The following is a 17702-nucleotide window of genomic DNA, read 5'->3' as shown; positions in this document are numbered from 1 at the left end:
GGGTACAAGTGTGTAGGTTCCCTGTGTCACTCCAGGATTGCTAAAGACTTGTCTGAGGTTAACTACAAAGCTTCATTCTCCCTAGAATGGGAAAACTTTGAATGGGGCCTGTAGTCCCATTCATTTGGACAATACTCAATTCCTGGGGCAGAGCCAGCATTCACATATGCTCCTATATCCTACTTAAATTTTTTTTACCAGTGTGCTTAATGTATCCCCACTCCTTTGATTACTGCAGTCTCCACCACAGGTTGCCAGAGAGAAGAGAAAAGCTGAAACACATATCATAGGCCAAATTTTGCTGTTTTAGAAATTAAATTCACAATTTGCTCCTAGGCTAAAGGATGTCTCTAGTTGTATGCCAAAGACACATCCTTTCTCCACAGCATGAGCCTAATGCAAGACACCTTTTTTGAGATCCTTGACATGCAGATACTTTATAAGCTCCTATAGCTGTTGGGAATGCTTGAGTGTGACAGTGGAAACATTAGCTGGGCAGGGATTATCAGTGGGAGGAAAGAGGTTTTTCATTTATTTCTAGTGTAAACAGGGGGCAAAAAAGATGCCCTGGAGGAATATAGTCTAAAATGGGTTATTCATTATCTCAGCTGGTGTTTCTGAATCGTTGGCCTAGCTTCCACCTAGCTCTGACGAAACCTTTCTCCTTACCAACAAGGGCTACTTGGATTAGCATAGAAGAAAAAGCACTATATCTTTTTGTGCTGAAAATGGAAAGATACTTTATTTCAAAAATTATATAAATCACACTTGTATTAGTGACAAACAGGAAACATACAGAAATAAGTTGGTTTCTTTTTGTTTGGTTGGTTTTGGGGTGTTTTTTGTCTTTTTTTTTGTTATTGTTGTTGTGTTTTTTGGAGGGAGTTGTTTGTTTGGTTTGGTTTGGTTTGGTTTTATTTTAATACAGTAATTTTTCTACCACTTTCATATTCACATTAAAATTATAAAAAAATAACCACGAATATTTTCTATCTCTTTCATACATTTATGCTTAGGAACATCACTGTCTCAGAATAAAGATTCTGGGGGACTGTTACTACTGTGTGTCAGGGCTGCCAGAACCTCGCCAGGACCATGCACACTGCTGTGTTGAAATGGGGCTCAGCATGATCAAAACTATCAGGTAATGCTTTTTTTTCCCATTCTTCCCAATTCGTTGTTTCTGCCAGTGTCCTGAACTTCTTCCCTGAGAATGCTATTACTAGACAAGTAATTCTTATGTTGGATCAGAAACCTTAGGATTGTCACTGTGAAAAGGGCAGGACCTTTTTGATCTATGTAGTGCATGGGAACAGTTACTGAATTGTTTTATTAACCTGTGCTGCTTTAGAGATGTAACAAAATAGCTGTGTGTGCATTGCAAGTGAGAGGTTTCACAGTTCTTGACAGTTCTCATTTTGTACTGTTGTCTTTATAAAGAGGAGTTTGAGGAGGAGGAATTGCTTCCTATAATCCCTTTAATAAAATTAAACAACAATATAAAAACAAAATAGACAGCTGTGGCTATCCTTTAGCCTGGAAACTAACTCATAGACAAACTCATAAGCACTGAGATTTGCCAGATGAGCAAATTTTACCTGTTAAATTAGGTTGGTGCTTAAATCCACAAGCACTGGAAGTGTTTTAATTAAGGGATGTGTTCTCATCATGTAAATATAATTATGTTGCTGATAGATTATTGTATTTTGATGCAATTATACTTAATAATAACCGTGTTTCAGTAGTCCATGTGTAGAGCTTGTCCGGTGAGTTACCATGACAGTGGCTGACATCTAATGCTCTGAGAAAGGTTTTCTCCATCTTTTTAATCCTTGTAATTTTTTATTGGTATAACATGTCAAAGTTCTTTAGTTACTCATATCCAAATAATTTTTCATTCACTGTTTTTTTATAAAACAGTGTAACCTAACACAAGTATTCTCTTTTTTCTGTGGGTATATTACTGTCCAATCTCTTTATCTGCTTCTTTTCCAGACTGCTTTACCCCTTTAATCTGAGTCTGTCCTATGACATACATCAGACAGTTAATGCATACTGCAGCTACATTACTGAGCTCTTAATAGAGAAAGAATTTTACAAAAATTAATTAATGGAAAAATCTAACTGAATAATGGTTATGCAACAATGATATCTAAGAAGGCTGGATTCAATTATCGCAGACTAAATATTGCACAAAGTAATCAATATTTTGCTTCTGGAATCCCCACAGTGAAAGTGAAATGAATTAGAGAACACAGTGATGAGAAAAAATGTACCGGCATTGTTAAAATTTCTTGGAGACACATATCAAAACTTTTGTATTTGCTTGGTAATACCACCTGCAACCAACCCATTGTAAGTCCTTTTCCTTCTAAGACATTAAATTTCTCTGAATCTCCTTACACATGTGCAATGAAGTCTATAACACCTTGTGCCCTTTCATGAATCAGGTCATGAAGGCAGTAATCCAGTAGAAATGATGGTCTATTTTTACTGTCTTAAATGACAGCCATAGTCAGTCGGAGCCATGAAACCAAAGTCCATTGGGGCTTGGGTTGTCCATCCCAGACTAATTCAACTCAGGTCTCCTCCAACTTGTTTGATAATCCCAGTATCTGAATTTCTGTCTATTCAATGAGCATGATTCTTTCCCCAGGCTTTTCTTGGGAAAGTATAGGAGTCAGAGTATAGGAGTTCAGAGTATGAGTCCTATGTTACTGATCCTAATGTGTGCTTATATAGTTGACAGGGAGGACGAATCCTGCCATGGAATATTAGAAATAATTAAGTCTACGTTTCTGAGAGAATTTAGAATTATCTACAGTCTATTATTTAAAATTAAAGAAGTAAATGTCTTTCTTAGTTAAGATGAAAAAAATCCTCTTTAGAAAACTGAGCTTTTATGATATTCGTCCCTATGGAATTTTATCGTATTTAAAACCTGCTGGAAATGACATTTTAATGATTATAAAATTTTTTATCTTCATCTGAACTTTTTATAAAATAAATATTTTGTATGTCTAAAATAATAGGGAGACGATTCAAATTATGAGAAACCGCCCTTCAGATTCAACACTACATTGAACTTATACAGACAAACATTTCTCTCCACTGACAACAGGTAGTTGGTAACATTGTAGTGATCAGTACTAACACTTCTGGTGAGGCAGTGCCCAAAAAACCCATGACCTCAGGGTATCATTGCCAAATATTCCTTCCAGTCTCCTTGATGACTTCACGATCAAAGGGATTAGAACAAGAATGTCAAATCCATTCATTACACAACATGTAAAATAAATCTACATGGACAGGTTGTCACACAAGGGACTTCTGAGTGTTTTCATTCAGCTTACACCCATATATCTAAATTGTTAATTTATTGTTAATTGAGAGTCTACATCTTGATTTTATGCTCATATACTTGAGGATCTAGACTTAAGTCTTGCAGCTCCACTTCTCTCTTTGAAAATGAACTGTTCAGAACTCAACAGAATAATCCAAGAAAGGTTATGATTTTCTCTGTAATGATTTTTTTGCATCACTGTGCCTTGTTAAAAATCTTACAAAAGAAAAGCTATTATTGTTATTCTAATCTGTCTTCTTGTACTTTGCTCCCTTAACGGTTGAGAACAATTGAAAGACAACTTTCAACCATGGGAAGGTTCCATGAAATCTGATATTTACTCCAAAGTAAGGCAGCTTTGCTCCATTACATTTGAGCATGAGCAAAAATCCTAACTCCATCTGTCTTGCAAAACCCAACATCCTCTAAATTCTCATTAGCTTCAACTGGAAATGCAAATTAAAATAAAAATAATAAGCTCTTCATGAGGGGTTCATTTGTTTAGCTGGTTCTAGTACCTTTTCACACGCAGCACAACTCTCCTTGTGTTTAATTTTATTGTATTAATGCCTGTCTGTACTGACAGCTGATAGAAATGAGATACTAGTGGAATGCTTAGTCATCAGATGATAATGTTTCGTTTTCACAGTTATAACCCAAGCTAAGTGGGTGTAAGAGATAACACCACCTTCTCAAATGTCCTTATTCCTAAAATCTCTGTGACTGGGAGGAGAAGAGGGAGGTATGTTCTGTGAGGCTCAACTCCTCAAGGACTCGCCCTCACAGTATAAAAAGGGAAATCGCACAATACCTATAACAGTGGAAATTCAAACAAACCTTTGTGCTGGTATATTTGATTGGTAAATCAAGGAGTCCTGAGTGGTTTCATTTGTTGGATTATTTCCCACTAAAATACCAGCTCAAAGAGTAATTATTATGACAGAATAAATAGTCCCAGCATGCAATATAAGCTAAACTCCAGAAATTAGATAACAGCTTGTCTTCATTAAAAGTCTGTAATTAATATTAAGATGTATTCATGAGAGAGGGAAATAAAGGAAAACTAGAAAAAAAATCAAACCAAAACCCACATAAAAAAATACCTCAAAACACCACAGTTATTTCAGATGATCTCACTGACTGACCTACAGGTTTCCTGCCCCTTAGCATGAAAAAGCTGCTTTTAACTTCATCTGTTGAGTATTAACAAAAATCATGAAGTAATCAATGATTGTTAAAAGAGTTACTCAGGCAGTAAAATAGCCACAAATTATTTCATATTCCATTATTAGTAAAGCATTATTTAATTATATAATTATATAATGATACAATTGATCCAGTTCCTTCCACAGATTATTTCTTCTATAATGTACAAGGCTCTGCCATGACACAACAAAGTCTGATTCCCAGAAGAGAGAATAAGTCTTCACAAAACCAAAACCTAATGCTTACCTTCATTTCTGTGTGGTGGTGGAAAGGGACATTGCAAGCTATTCACAAGTTCAGCCTGCCCTTTTCAGACAGTTCTCAGAGTGAATTGGTTTCACACCAGACTTGATCATATTGTCACCTCCACGTGCCTGTTTCAGCCACTGACTGAATGAAAAGAGCATGAGGACAGTTTGTCTTTCCCTGTTTTTTCTGTTGGATGCCTATGTGAACTGAACCAGGCAGAGATGAATAGGTTTATGTACTTCTGGGATCACTTTCCTTTGAATGTGCCACCAAATACCATCAAAGCTATATTTGCAAAATAGCATAGAAGTATATATATTTTATAACATAGTTTTCAAACGAAAAAGAAAAATTTTAATAATACTCTGTGTGGTCTCTTGTAATATACTATTTTCCTGCCTCTCAGAGCAGACTGACATAAGAAACAGGAATGTAGCAGTACTTTAACTCTGCCCATGTTGCTATAGCATCTGTCTGAACTCAGAGCAAGTCAGTTATATTAGTGATAAATCTGATGATATGAAACTTCTCTATATAGTAGTTTCTGCTGACACTGGATTCCAGCTTTAATTCCAAGTTAAACTCACCCTGGAGCTATTTCAAACTGGCTTCTTGGGATAGTATCTCCCTTAAATTGTAAATTCAACCTGTCTAAAGTTCCCCTACAAAGTGTTGCATCCCATAAATCATATTACCTGAGCTGGATTCTTTAAAGTGTTCAGTAGTTTAGTGCATCCTGCTATGTAGTTTTTTTAAAATAATGGATATCTCCTTCACAAGCATGACAAAGTTTCCAGAGTCCTACTGAGAAGGTTATTTAACTCAGTTCACCTACTACCCTCTCATGTCAGCACCAAAAAGCATTTTAGTTCATTTAGGAAAATTCCACAATTCTGTTGAGTCAAACCAAAAAGTTCTCGATGTAACTGAACCTTATGATCATAGGACAGTTCAGTTGGGAGAGATGTGGTGGGGGGAAACAGTTTTCCCCCTGAAGTTATAAAATGATAAAACCCCAGGGGGTGGTAACCCTTGAGGTTTTACCCAATGAGCACTTCTGCAAAATATAAACATATCACAAGCAGAACGGAAGAGAAGGTAGTTGTAGTTGTTGTTGAAGAAGTAGCCATGTTGTAGAGCCACAAGGAAGGGTCTCGGAGTCCCTTGGGGCCTCTGGGCCCCCCCCTCCAGCCTCTGGCAGGGGGGTCTGCAGGGACTTGGAACAGTGTTAGACTGGGCTAAGTGCCTGTAGCTAGAAAGCTGAAGGAGTTTTCTCCACCTTGAGTGAGCACCAAGAGCAGCGGCAGAGACAGCAGTGAACAGAGGCTATGGCTGAAAGCCAAAAGATAAGAACTGAACTGGAGAAGCAGCAGAAACAAGCATGCAGCTGAGCAGAGAGACACAGTTGTCTGAGAGACGAGAGCCAGCAGCAGAGAGAGAGAACTAGCTCAGACAGAGACAAAGTTGGGGTAAGAACTGAACCAAAAGACCCCAAATCCCTCTGAGACCTCCGAGAGAGAGGAGGATGATGGACTCTTACTTGAAAGAGTCTTAGAGTGCTACAGCACTGCAGAAAAGAGCTGGAAAACTCCAAAGGAATGCGGAGGGGGTGACCTTGGGCCCCCTCCCGCTTGAGACAGAGCACAGAGCTCTGTAAAGGGGCTTGAATCCCCTGAAGATACGGACCATCAGAAAGACCTCTGAGCTTTGTTGATATGACCGTGGTGAGACGACCGTGTCCGGGTGAACGTAGCCCATGGAAGAGAAGACCCTCACTTGGAGACGAGTGACCGAGAGGGCTTGGATACCCCCCTCGTGTGTACTGGCAGAGATCCAGCTACAGCTGCTGCAGGGAAGAGAGAGAGATAGACTGCTACTCTGAAGATAATGCTGCTCTGAAAGTGGAAAAGATCTTTTCCTTCTTCCCTCCTGGACTTTTATCTGGAGGGGAGAAAAGATTTGATCCATTGTAAATACTTTTATGTCATGGTAGAGATAGCTAAGATTGTATATAATGTATTGTAGTATTTATTTGTACAGTCATTGTAATATATAATCCCTTTGCCCCATTTTGAGTCTCTTGTGGTGTCTGGAAAAACCATCTCACACTATGTTGAGATGTGAGAGGGGGTTTGGACTAGGGAATTGGATTTTGGGGCTCTCAAACCATGACAAGAGGGTATCAGGAGTTCACCCTTCTGCTCAAAGCAGGGTCAGCTAAGACCCTTATTTATTTCAAACAGAATACATAGACCTTCCTATTACATCTGCATGAGGATAATAGCAACTATGACTTGATGGGTGAATTAAACAGCCCCAGGGAACGTTTACTGTGACTAAGAAAAAGTGGAACAGACTGGCCAACTCCATTTTTCTGAAATCTTTTTGCTTCCAAAACCAGGCAGTTGCATCCAAACTCTCTACTGGAAATGGTCTTCATCACGTGCAAAGTGTTGAATCTGGAAACAGGTTGTGAGAGAGTTTGTTGACCAGGAAAGAAACATTCTGGGGTTGATTTAAGTATCTCAAAGCATAGACAGAATCTTGCACAGTTAGACTGGTCAGCACAAACATAGCCAGTGTGTCATTTTCTGAACCTGCAAAGTGTGAATTCCAGGGCATTCAGATTTTTCATAGCTACAGAAAAGGCTGAAAATCAGATTTCTGGCTTTCGGCTCACCTTTTACATTAGAAAAATCTCTGATTAACAGCACAAAAGTCAAATACCTATCGAACAATGATAGGTATTTGATTGAAAGAATATTTGATTGATTGAATGATGACCAGAAGGAAATGTCAAGATCCAATTAAAATCAATTATTTTTTTTTATCACTTTCTGGACTAAAATTAGATGAATGGCATGAATAACATCAGTCACGGTTACCTCATCCTGGATAAGATGTCAAACCACTTGTGAACTAAACAGGGCTGCTTTATAGATCATCAATAATGCATCTTCATGCATGCACTTTGTCAAAGTATTTGCAGAGAGCTGTAAAGTAGTTGAAACAAATACATTTTTTTTAATTAGAATTTTCATTGACAGTTGAATAAATTTAAGAGAGAGAACTAAAAGATGTGGAACACCTGAGCTTATGCAAAATGAACTCTGTTCATTTTTTCAGTACCTAGTACATGCTATTATTTATGAAAAGCTTTTTCTGAATGAATTAGAGCTACCACTATTGATGAAGGTGATCCAAACTTTATTGTCTCAAAGGTTTTAAGTGCTTTTTTCCTATAGTTATAATAAACAAGACCTCCTAAACTAGGTGGTAGTCTGGCTATTAGGGAGTTGGATCTGACCATGATGAAGCCCCCTTATTTACATAATTCAGAAGTCTGTTTTACCCCATACCACTCTGAATTTTAAAGAAAAAGAATACTTATAATTCCATGGCTTTTTACATATTAATCCCCTCACATTTAAACTACAACCACTTATTCTTTATTCAGTTTAATACCTTACAACAAAAGGTTAACTGGTAAACAGTTTTTCAACAGCTCTGCTCTTTCTTACGTTGCAAATAATAAAGTAATAGGAGCCATACTAGATCAGTCTTGTGCTTTGATTCAATCCTGGACAAGGCTTTTTAAATATATCTCAGACTGCCTTTGGCTCCATGCAGGCAGGTCCCCTCATGCAATTAGTTTCCCATCTATCAACATGAGAGCACATTGCTGTGCAGGACGAGTCAGAGGAGGATCCAAAGACAGGGCCCTGCAGCCTCACCAGCACTGCAGCAGAGAAACAGAATGTCCCTCAGCCAAAGACTGGAGGCAGGGAGCCAAATCCACAGTCAGCTGATGAAGAGCTGAGGTCTAATATCACCTGAGCAGCACACAGAAAGAGTTGCTGTGAAACTGTGAAAGACAAGAGATAAGGCAAGGGGGATAGGACCTTGACTGATGTCTCTTAAACACTGATAAGCTTGGGACATTAACACCTCTCTAAGCCTATTTCACAGTTTGACCATCATTTTGGTAAAGAAATGTTTCCTAATGTCCAGGCTGAACCTCCACTGATGCAGCTTTGGACCATTCCCATGTATTCTATCATTGGATTCTAGTGAGAAACATTCAGTACCTCCCTTTCCCCTTCCCCTCCTCAGAAAGCTGTAGAGAGCAATGAGGTCCCCCCTCAGGGTCCTGTTCTCCAAAATAGACAAGCCCAGAGCCCTCAGCTGCTCCTCACAGGATGTGCCTTCCAGCCCTGTGACCAGCTTTGCTGTGCTCCTTGGGATGCATTCAAGGGCAGTCACATCCTTCTTAACAGGTGGGTCCCAGCACTGCACAGAGGGCTCCAGGTGAGGCCACACCAACACTGAACACAGTGGAACAATCCTCTCTTTTGTCCAGCTGGTTGTGCTGTGTTTGATGCACCCGAGGATGGGGTTTGCCCTCTGGGCTGCCAGGGCACACTGCTGGCTCCTGTTGAGCTGCTGCCCAGATCCCTTTCTGCAGGGCTGATCTCCAGTCACTGCTCCCTCAGTTTACATTTGCACCCAGTGTTACTCCATCAGGCATTTGGACTTGTTAAATTCCATACCATTGATGATTGCCCAGTGCTAGTATTTGTCCAATGTTAAATACTAATGTTTATTGGCAATCAAATGCTTTATTACTTAAAACATAAATTTTTAAAATAGAGTGTGTGTCTGTATATGTGTAGGGAAGATTACATAAATATATGGTATTAAAACATTTTATTAAACGTAAGGTCCTCTTACTGAGTGCATTTTTCAATGAAAAGCTTCTTGCTCAATTCCCATAGATACAGTTAGCTTTTATTTCAAGATAAGGAAATCAGACATAAAACAAGAAATAATTATCTTAGTCTGAACAAAAGAAAAAGGCAGGCTGGGGAAATAATCATGTAGGGAGTTGTGTGATAATTCCTCTGACAGTTATGAGTGTTAGCTTAGGTATTTTTGTACAATATAAAAATTCTTCAAAACAGATTACAAATCACAGTGGTCTCACTTCTCTTAGCTGTTCTTACAAAGTGTTTCAGTGTGGAGGAGTTGTTCCACATCCCATCTTCCAGAGACAGGTGTTTGTTTGTTTCATTTTGATATTTCAAGCCCTCTAGTTTGCAAAGCAATAAAGAAATTTGTAAATGAATATTATGAACTCAAAGTATTAGAACACAGATAAATTCCATCTCAAAGCTTCTTTTTTATTATTTTATGGTCAACTTTTTAAAATCTTCTTTTAGATATCTGAAATATGTGGACTTCCTAATAAAATGAAGGGATCTTTTTGTAGGCAAACAAATGCACTGGGACTTATCATATACCTGCCTTTCTCCAAGCTTTCATAATATTCAGGAAAGGGAAATAAAGATGAATTTCTTATTTTCAATTCTTCACAGTTATACAACTTGTTTCTCTCCATTTTAGAACTCTCTTTTTTGTTTTTTTTTCCCCTTACAAACTGAACTGATGCTCCTTTGCAACAATGAAAGGCCAAATATTGAATGCAGTAAGAAATTTACCCTTTTCTCCTCTAGAGAAAATCTATCAAGGTCATGACTGAGGCATCTGAGGCAGTGGCAGTTAGCTTCAGAGTTGTGAAATAGAGCTATTTATTCTTTGTCTGCTCTGTGGTGTGATCTTGCTGTGCTTTTGTTGACTTCAGTGACCACAGAACTGAGAGTCTCTACAGAGAAACAGCAGCTTTGTTTGTAGAGCAACAGTAGCAGCATGATTTTATTATCCTCAGCACACTCTTCAAATATTAATGAACACAAGCTCTAACACTATTTCTGGTGCAAATAATTATTGTCACACAGACAGAATTGGAAAAGTGGTGTTTTTGTCATCCCAGTGGATACAGCTCAATTATTTTAGTTGTGAACTTCCCAAGGTCATAGAATCACAGAATCACTAAGGTTGGAAAAGACCTCTGGGATCATCTAGTCCAACCTTCAACCCAATACCACCATGCACACTAAACTCTATTACAAAATGCCTACTTGTTCTTTGAACACTTCCAGGGATCGTTATTCCACCACTTCCCTGAGAAGCTTGTTCCAATGCTGAACCCTCTTTCAGGGAAGAATTTTTTCCCAATACCCAACCTGAACCTTCCCTGGCACATCTTGAGGCCATTTCCCCTTCGCTAGTTCCCTGGGAGAAGAGGTTGACTCCAAAGAGCCCAACCATTGTTGTTAAGCCCAAACATTAACCTGATGGTGTCTGTCACTGATGTGCTGATATATCCCAATACTGATTTGGAAGAATTATTCCTGGGTCTAAGACACCAATTAAAGTGCCTGTGTCTGTGTACAATATCTGTGATCTCATATCAGAAGAGGAAGATACTATTTTAACACAGTAACATTCCCTTTATGATCAACAGATATAATAGTTGAAAACAGTGCTGTGACAAAGTCCCTCTTCTGAGACTGTTAACAAATATGCCCACGTGTGCTTACTTTTGAGAGGTGAAATGGTCTTTGCCATCACACAGAATGGAAGAAACTGATTTTAAACTTACACTGTTATCACAACAGAGCAAATGGTATTCTGGTCAAATCTACTAAAAATAATTAAACTTTGCACAAAAAGTAACTCTGGAAAATTCCAATCAATAAAATAACATTTTTGAAAATTTGAAAATAATTCAAAAACTACAGTAGATAATAAAAACATACACAGATTTCATTAAAATAGTTTTCATACTGTTCCTGAACTGTCTTTTATAATTCCAAGCTAAAGGATTAAATAAATCCAACAAAATACTTTCACGCAGGCATCTTTTTCTCTCCCTATCTTTCTCTTTCTATCTGACCAGGATAATACGTGTGCCACTGAGCCATTCATGCAATTAAGTGCTTAATGATAAACTGGCTTTTAGAGCCAGTTTATCCCTACCTGTACTTTGCTACCTAGAAAGTTATCTCTTCATTTTACAGGCTAGGCTGCACTTTACAACAAATTGACATCATTTTACATCATACCCTTTTCTAAAAGATATGGAAAACTGTGGCATATACTCTCATATGGTCTTTTTTTCTTTCTTTTTGTGTTTTGTTAAACAGATATGTAAGGTCGAGAACGAAGCATGACATCGACATGAGAATAGGGATACACTCGGGATCGGTTCTGTGTGGAGTGCTGGGCCTGCGGAAGTGGCAGTTTGATGTCTGGTCATGGGACGTGGATATCGCAAACAAACTCGAGTCAGGTGGAATTCCTGGGTAAGACAAGGTGTATTTCCCACAGTCAGAAAACATTGCCAACACATTACACCGTTAACCTTGCCAACAGATTAACTGTCTTACGTTATTTCATCAACTATGACCTATAATCAAAAAAGGTAGAAATGGTCAGCTTGCACAGGCATTTGGAAAGACAGGACAAAAATATTTATTTTTCTTTACCAACCTTGATTTTCTTAAAAAGATCAATTTTTGTTTTCAGCCCATATAATACTCAGAGGTAGACCAAATTTCCCAGTTCGGAGTTGACCATGAGGTTTTCCAGGATTCATTCTCTCATCCTTTGCATTCAAATGCTATTATGAGGCACAAGGCTATAATTTCTTTTATCTCATAATGCACAAAGTGTGTGAAGAATTATGTGTTCATAGGTCAATATGCTAGTAACAAGTTATTATGAACAGCAGGCTGTCCAGGTAGTCTTTTAAATAATTTGATGCTTTAGTAGATGTTTTGAGACATTTTTCTCAACCTGTCTGTATGTGAAAATGTATGTTTTTCCATTGAGCTGCCTGGTTTTTCTGTGTCTGAGTGTCTGATGCAGATGATTCACCTGGAAGTTGAATGTATTTCTGCCTGACATGGTCTATATATCACACTAGTTTGGAAGGTGCAAATCCTAAATCTGAAGCAATAGTAGTGATTGCAGAAATCTGTTCGTTTTCAGTTCCACTTTCCATTGATGAAAGATGTAGAAAAATATCACTTATACAATTCAATTTTTAGCCGTGGAATTTAGAAGTAATAGCAGCAAACAGCTTTATGTGGAAAAAGTCTAAGTGATGCTGTCACCTTGAATGACAGAGATTTTAAGTCATCAAAACTGAGTCATGTGCTCTACTCCCTACACACACATCAGGATCTGTCAAAGCTGTCATGTTCCCAGGAAGTTGGAAGGAAATTTGCTTCATATTTTGCAAATGCAGGCCCCTTCCACAGTTCTATATAGTAAACCTTTACATTAATATATATTCTTGGAACCAGCAGAAAATGAAACACTACATGTTCTGAGAACAACTTCTGTACTCTGCATATGCCACTGGTGCATAAAATTTCCAAAAAAAATTTCATTGCCTGCTGCTTATCCCACTTGGTAGCCCTAGATGACTAAGGTGCTGCTTTGTTTACATGAGCAGACAAATCATCTAAGTTTCACCATCCGCACCTGCGAAAAGCATAGTCTGTTGCTGTTAACGTGTGCAAGTTGTATGGTTATTAATGAATAACCCAGAAAATGCACAATCTTGCTGTAGATAAGATGCCTGGCTGGGTTTCAGTCTATCAGAGCAGAGTGATTTCCACTCCTGGGTATCAGTGTGTCAGCACAACAAAGCCTGTATATGACAGCAATCCACGAAGTCCCTTAGAATAGTGGTTTACATCAGAGTTTCCTAGTGCACAGAGCAGATTTAATAGAGCACTTAAGTTCATTTCAGCCTTCTTTACTTCTTTCTGTTGCCAGCATTCAAATCCCCCTGCTTGTCATAATACCAAAGTCATTCCCATTCCCAGAGTTGCTTCACCAGAAACACTTCCCTGGGGTTATGACCGGTCCTGCTCCCACAGTGTGAAACAAGAGCAAAGATGAACCACAGCCCTTTCCTGAGGGCATAGTCGAGGGAGGCAGCTCAGGATGGGGAAGATACTTCCACTGAGTCTGGGAACATAAAAGAAGGGGACCAGCTCTTTCCCTCAATGGCTGCATGTCACCCTGAGACCTCCTGGGCATGGGTGATGTGGGGAGAGATTGCCCCTGATGAAGCAGCATAAGCCATGGGAGAAGGCAATTATGAGCACTGAAAAAAAGTAGTCATTTCTGTTTTTCTGAGAGGAAAAAAAAGTGTCCACAGTACCTGAGAAGGAAACCATATAAGATCCTACAGTGTTATTTCAGTGACATTTTTCTACCAGGGTCCTGTCTTCTGATAGTCTTTGCCTGGTGTATGAAGATATTCATCTATGGTATTGAGTTACATAAAACCTAATAAATAATTTTCCAGGATGTTTCAATGACAGGTTTCATCTAACACTTTGGGCCTGATATGCTTTCCACAGTAGGACAGTCTATAATCTTCGACTTCAGTACTCAGGTTCCCTGTGTACTGTATTTGTCTAAAATTAGAAAGATGTCTGTCCATTACACATTTTAAGTTTTTTAAGCAAGCAGTGCAAAAGGTGAAACCAGAACATACTTTTTTAATCTACCAACTATTTATTAATATTTGTTCCATTTAAGGATATTGCATCAATACCTATCTCCACACTCTGTCTAAAACTGTTATCATTTCCATTAAAAAATCCATATTTCAGGGCTGTATAATATAACACTCCCAAATTATATTAGTTGAAATTAAGCACAAAGATAGTCACCTTGGCAACTAATGTATCACTTTCTTTTTTTGTTGTTTTGTTTTGTTTTGTTTTTTCTTTAATTTTATGTTAGTACTTTACTTAAATCAATTTAATCTATTTGGATTTATAAGAATTAGGAAATGTTTTGTCTTTCCGAGAGGTGTTATACTCTGCCTTTAAAGTCCAGGCCAAAAGTTACTTGTATTTGAGAAACATTTTTAGTTGGTTTTATTGTAGTTTTACTGATATTTGACTACAAAATACTACTTATCTCTGTGGTCATTATAACAGCATGATTTCAGAGAGAGAAAGATGTACAAGACCTGGGAAAAACAAGGGATGCTGAGACAGGTTTAAAATTGGCTGGGATACAAAGTTTTGATCTTTTAACTAGATACTGATATTTAATGCTCCACATAAACACTCCTGGCAGCTTCACACTGCTTAAAGACAATCCGCACTTTATTTTCTGAAAATACATGCACATCATACATGCACTTACAGATTATAGTCTTTTACTCCATCAATATGAATTTAACCCTGTAATAGCATCCTGTAAGTTCCAGAAGGAAGTTACCAAGGGGCATGCTAACACCATTTCCTTCACAGGAGATAAACCAAAGTCTGGTGCCTCAGAAAAGCACCTCAGTGTGTGTCATAAAGGAGCGATCAAGAATTTTAGCTGACTCTAAATTTTAGGAATCTATATGCAAGTCTGTATTTCAGAAAGTACCATGCACACAAAGTTTAAAGAATGAACCAGTTTAAAGGTCACTGCAACTATTTGCTTGAGTTAGATAAATGTCTAATGAGCAACTCTTACTGCATTTATGATGCAGCATTGTGAAGTATAGCATGGCTGTCCATGTTCATGTGCTTTAGAGGTGTCTACAATTTATCCTACATGTATGAACTTGAAGATTTCTCAAAAATAGAAACAAGAAAGCCCCCACCAGATTTAGTTGGAAGACATCTAAATTCCTACCATGTTGTTGCAAAATCTGAGCTCTTAAATTCAACTTCACTTTTGCCAAAGCTTTTTGAGTTCATTGCTTAATCTCTTAACAGAAATTGTTACCACACTTGCCTTTGTATAATTTCCCTATTTCCCTAATTTACCACAGGTGCAATCACATCACTAATTTCAATGTCTAAGCTACCTCAGGTAACAGAAGGAAATTAAAGAGCGTCACATAAATTGGTCTAATGCATACCATATATTTTTCTTTCACCATATGAAGTGCCAATTTTTGTTTACTCTGAATACCATTTTACTCAGGAAGGTCTCCCTTTAAAGAATTACTGTGAGTAAAGGTGTCAAGTGTGAATGTCAATGGGCTTTTTCCTGTGACAGGACTTTGTCCATTTATGAGATCCTATTGATGTGAACATGTCTTCAGAGTACTTGCCCCCAAATGAAGTTCCTGGTTTTGAACACATTATTTTAATTTTCTGCATAGAAAATATGGTATACAATAGAATCCCTTCTATTTATCCATGATGTTAAACACTGTGCAGAGTTCAAAAACTCCTTCTTACCTGTGTATACTAGAGCACAATCAGTATTTGCTACTCCTTATTTCACTTATGCAGGAGAATTCACATCTCCAAAGCCACTCTGGACTGCCTGAATGGGGATTATAAAGTTGAAGAAGGGTATGGCAAAGAGCGTAATGAATTCTTGAGGAAGCATAACATTGAGACTTATTTAATTAAACAACCTGAGGAGAGTCTATTGACTTTGCCTGAAGATATTGTGAAAGAGGCTGTCAGCTCCTCCGACAGGAGAAACAGTGGAGCTACGTTTACCGAAGGATCCTGGAGCCCTGAACTTCCATTTGATAACATAGTGGGAAAACAAAACGTAAGTCAAACTGCCTTTAATGTCATCAAGTATGAATGCATGTTTGAGTGCACTTTAATAATGGAGGCCTCAGAGGAGACAAATTCATCTTTAACTTTTATTCTAACACGTACTGTAAAAGCAGAGGATTAAACAAATTGTTTCAAGGCAATTCAATTGTTCCGAACTGGGGAAATGCCAGTGGACCAGAGGTTTTGGGTTTGTTTTTCTTTTCCAACTAAAATTAAATACCACACAGCTTAGTTTTAATTGAACCAGTCCACAAAAAAGTAAATTAAAAACAAAGTTAATGTTACTAAACTAGCTGGGACATTCTAGTCAAAGTGTATATCTCATTGCATGGTTTCACTGCACTGTTCTCAAGCAAAGGGATGAGGGGAACGATGCTTTGCCAAAAGCATAGTATAAGTTATTAATATATGAGGGAAAGAAAAAGATCTACCTTTAAAAAGCATCTTGTGAAAACAGGTGTGCGTTTTTCCACTTTTTTCACAAAAAAACATTAAAACCTCATACTCTAAGACATAGTTAAGGTTCACTAACAGATGAATTAGTCTCTAATGTCATGTGTAGCTCAAAAGAAATATGAGATAATAACAAATGCTCCTGATCAGATCTTTTCCAAAAACACTGTGTGGCTAATTGCTAGCACCCTGGCAACCAGAAATTCTTGTACACTAATAAAAATCATTTTATGAAGTCTGCTTGGTTAGAAGAATTAAAGATGAAAAGGTTAAAATGCCCTCAGACTCCACTCTTTTTCACTGCACTTGAAAGATCGATAACTCTTTATGAAGCAAGGCCAGCTGAAGCTTTCTTCCATTTTCTTTGAGAGACCTGTAATGACATGATACATTCTTCTATTGCACAACCTTATTCCTACTTGTCTGAACTGTCTGTTGAACCTCAAGCATTGCTGTGTGGAGGTCTTGCTTTGTCAACTGTCTTCTGCTTCTTACAAATGTGCTCAGAAGTGATAAAATTTCACAATCAATCAGCCCATGGCAGTGTCTTCATCTCTTCAAACTGAAATTGAGTATGGTATAGTTTATATAAAACACCTGTTTTATATATGTTCTGTACATCTGTGTATCTGCATGTATGCTGCTATTTAGTATTCTCTGTATCTTGTTACCTGTCTGTATATTCTCCTTTCATTAGTAATAGAGGTATGGGTGCATGTTGCTGTGAATATCTCCTGATCTCTCTCTATTTCTTCTTCTTTCCCTTTAAGATATTCCAATTTCTGTAGTTCAAAAAAATCTATGTGGTGTAGGCTATCATTTCATTGATCGTTTTCTCATCTAAACATGACCTTGATGCTAACAAAGACAAGGAATGAAAGAAAGTACTCGTGTTTTTATTGAATTATTGAACAACTCCTGCACCATACTAGTAAAAAGGCCACAAAAATAATTGAAATGGGTATAGCTAAACAGTTGCTTTAAAGCATATTTTTGTC

At 37.8% G+C, this 17702-nt stretch overlaps 1 protein-coding gene across 2 annotated transcripts in view; it reads left to right on the top strand.

The window, feature by feature from the left end:
- The window catches only part of ADCY8 (adenylate cyclase 8), a 127491-nt gene that overhangs the window by 61681 nt on the left and 48108 nt on the right, over window positions 1-17702 (top strand). For both annotated transcript variants that reach the window (XM_051778525.1, XM_051778524.1), the window contains exons 5-7: window positions 1017-1144; window positions 11845-12003; window positions 15970-16240. In XM_051778525.1, coding sequence (XP_051634485.1) covers window positions 1017-1144; window positions 11845-12003; window positions 15970-16240 — 558 coding nt within the window. The remainder of the gene's footprint in view (window positions 1-1016; window positions 1145-11844; window positions 12004-15969; window positions 16241-17702) is intronic.

The sequence above is a fragment of the Manacus candei genome, unplaced genomic scaffold (genome assembly GCF_025592945.1).
Source record: "Manacus candei isolate 608988 ecotype Guabito, Panama unplaced genomic scaffold, ASM2559294v1 h1tg000013l, whole genome shotgun sequence".
Classification (NCBI taxonomy): Eukaryota; Metazoa; Chordata; class Aves; order Passeriformes; family Pipridae; genus Manacus; species Manacus candei.
Note: the sequence above shows the minus strand (reverse complement) of the source record. Positions and strands in the feature narration are given on the sequence as shown.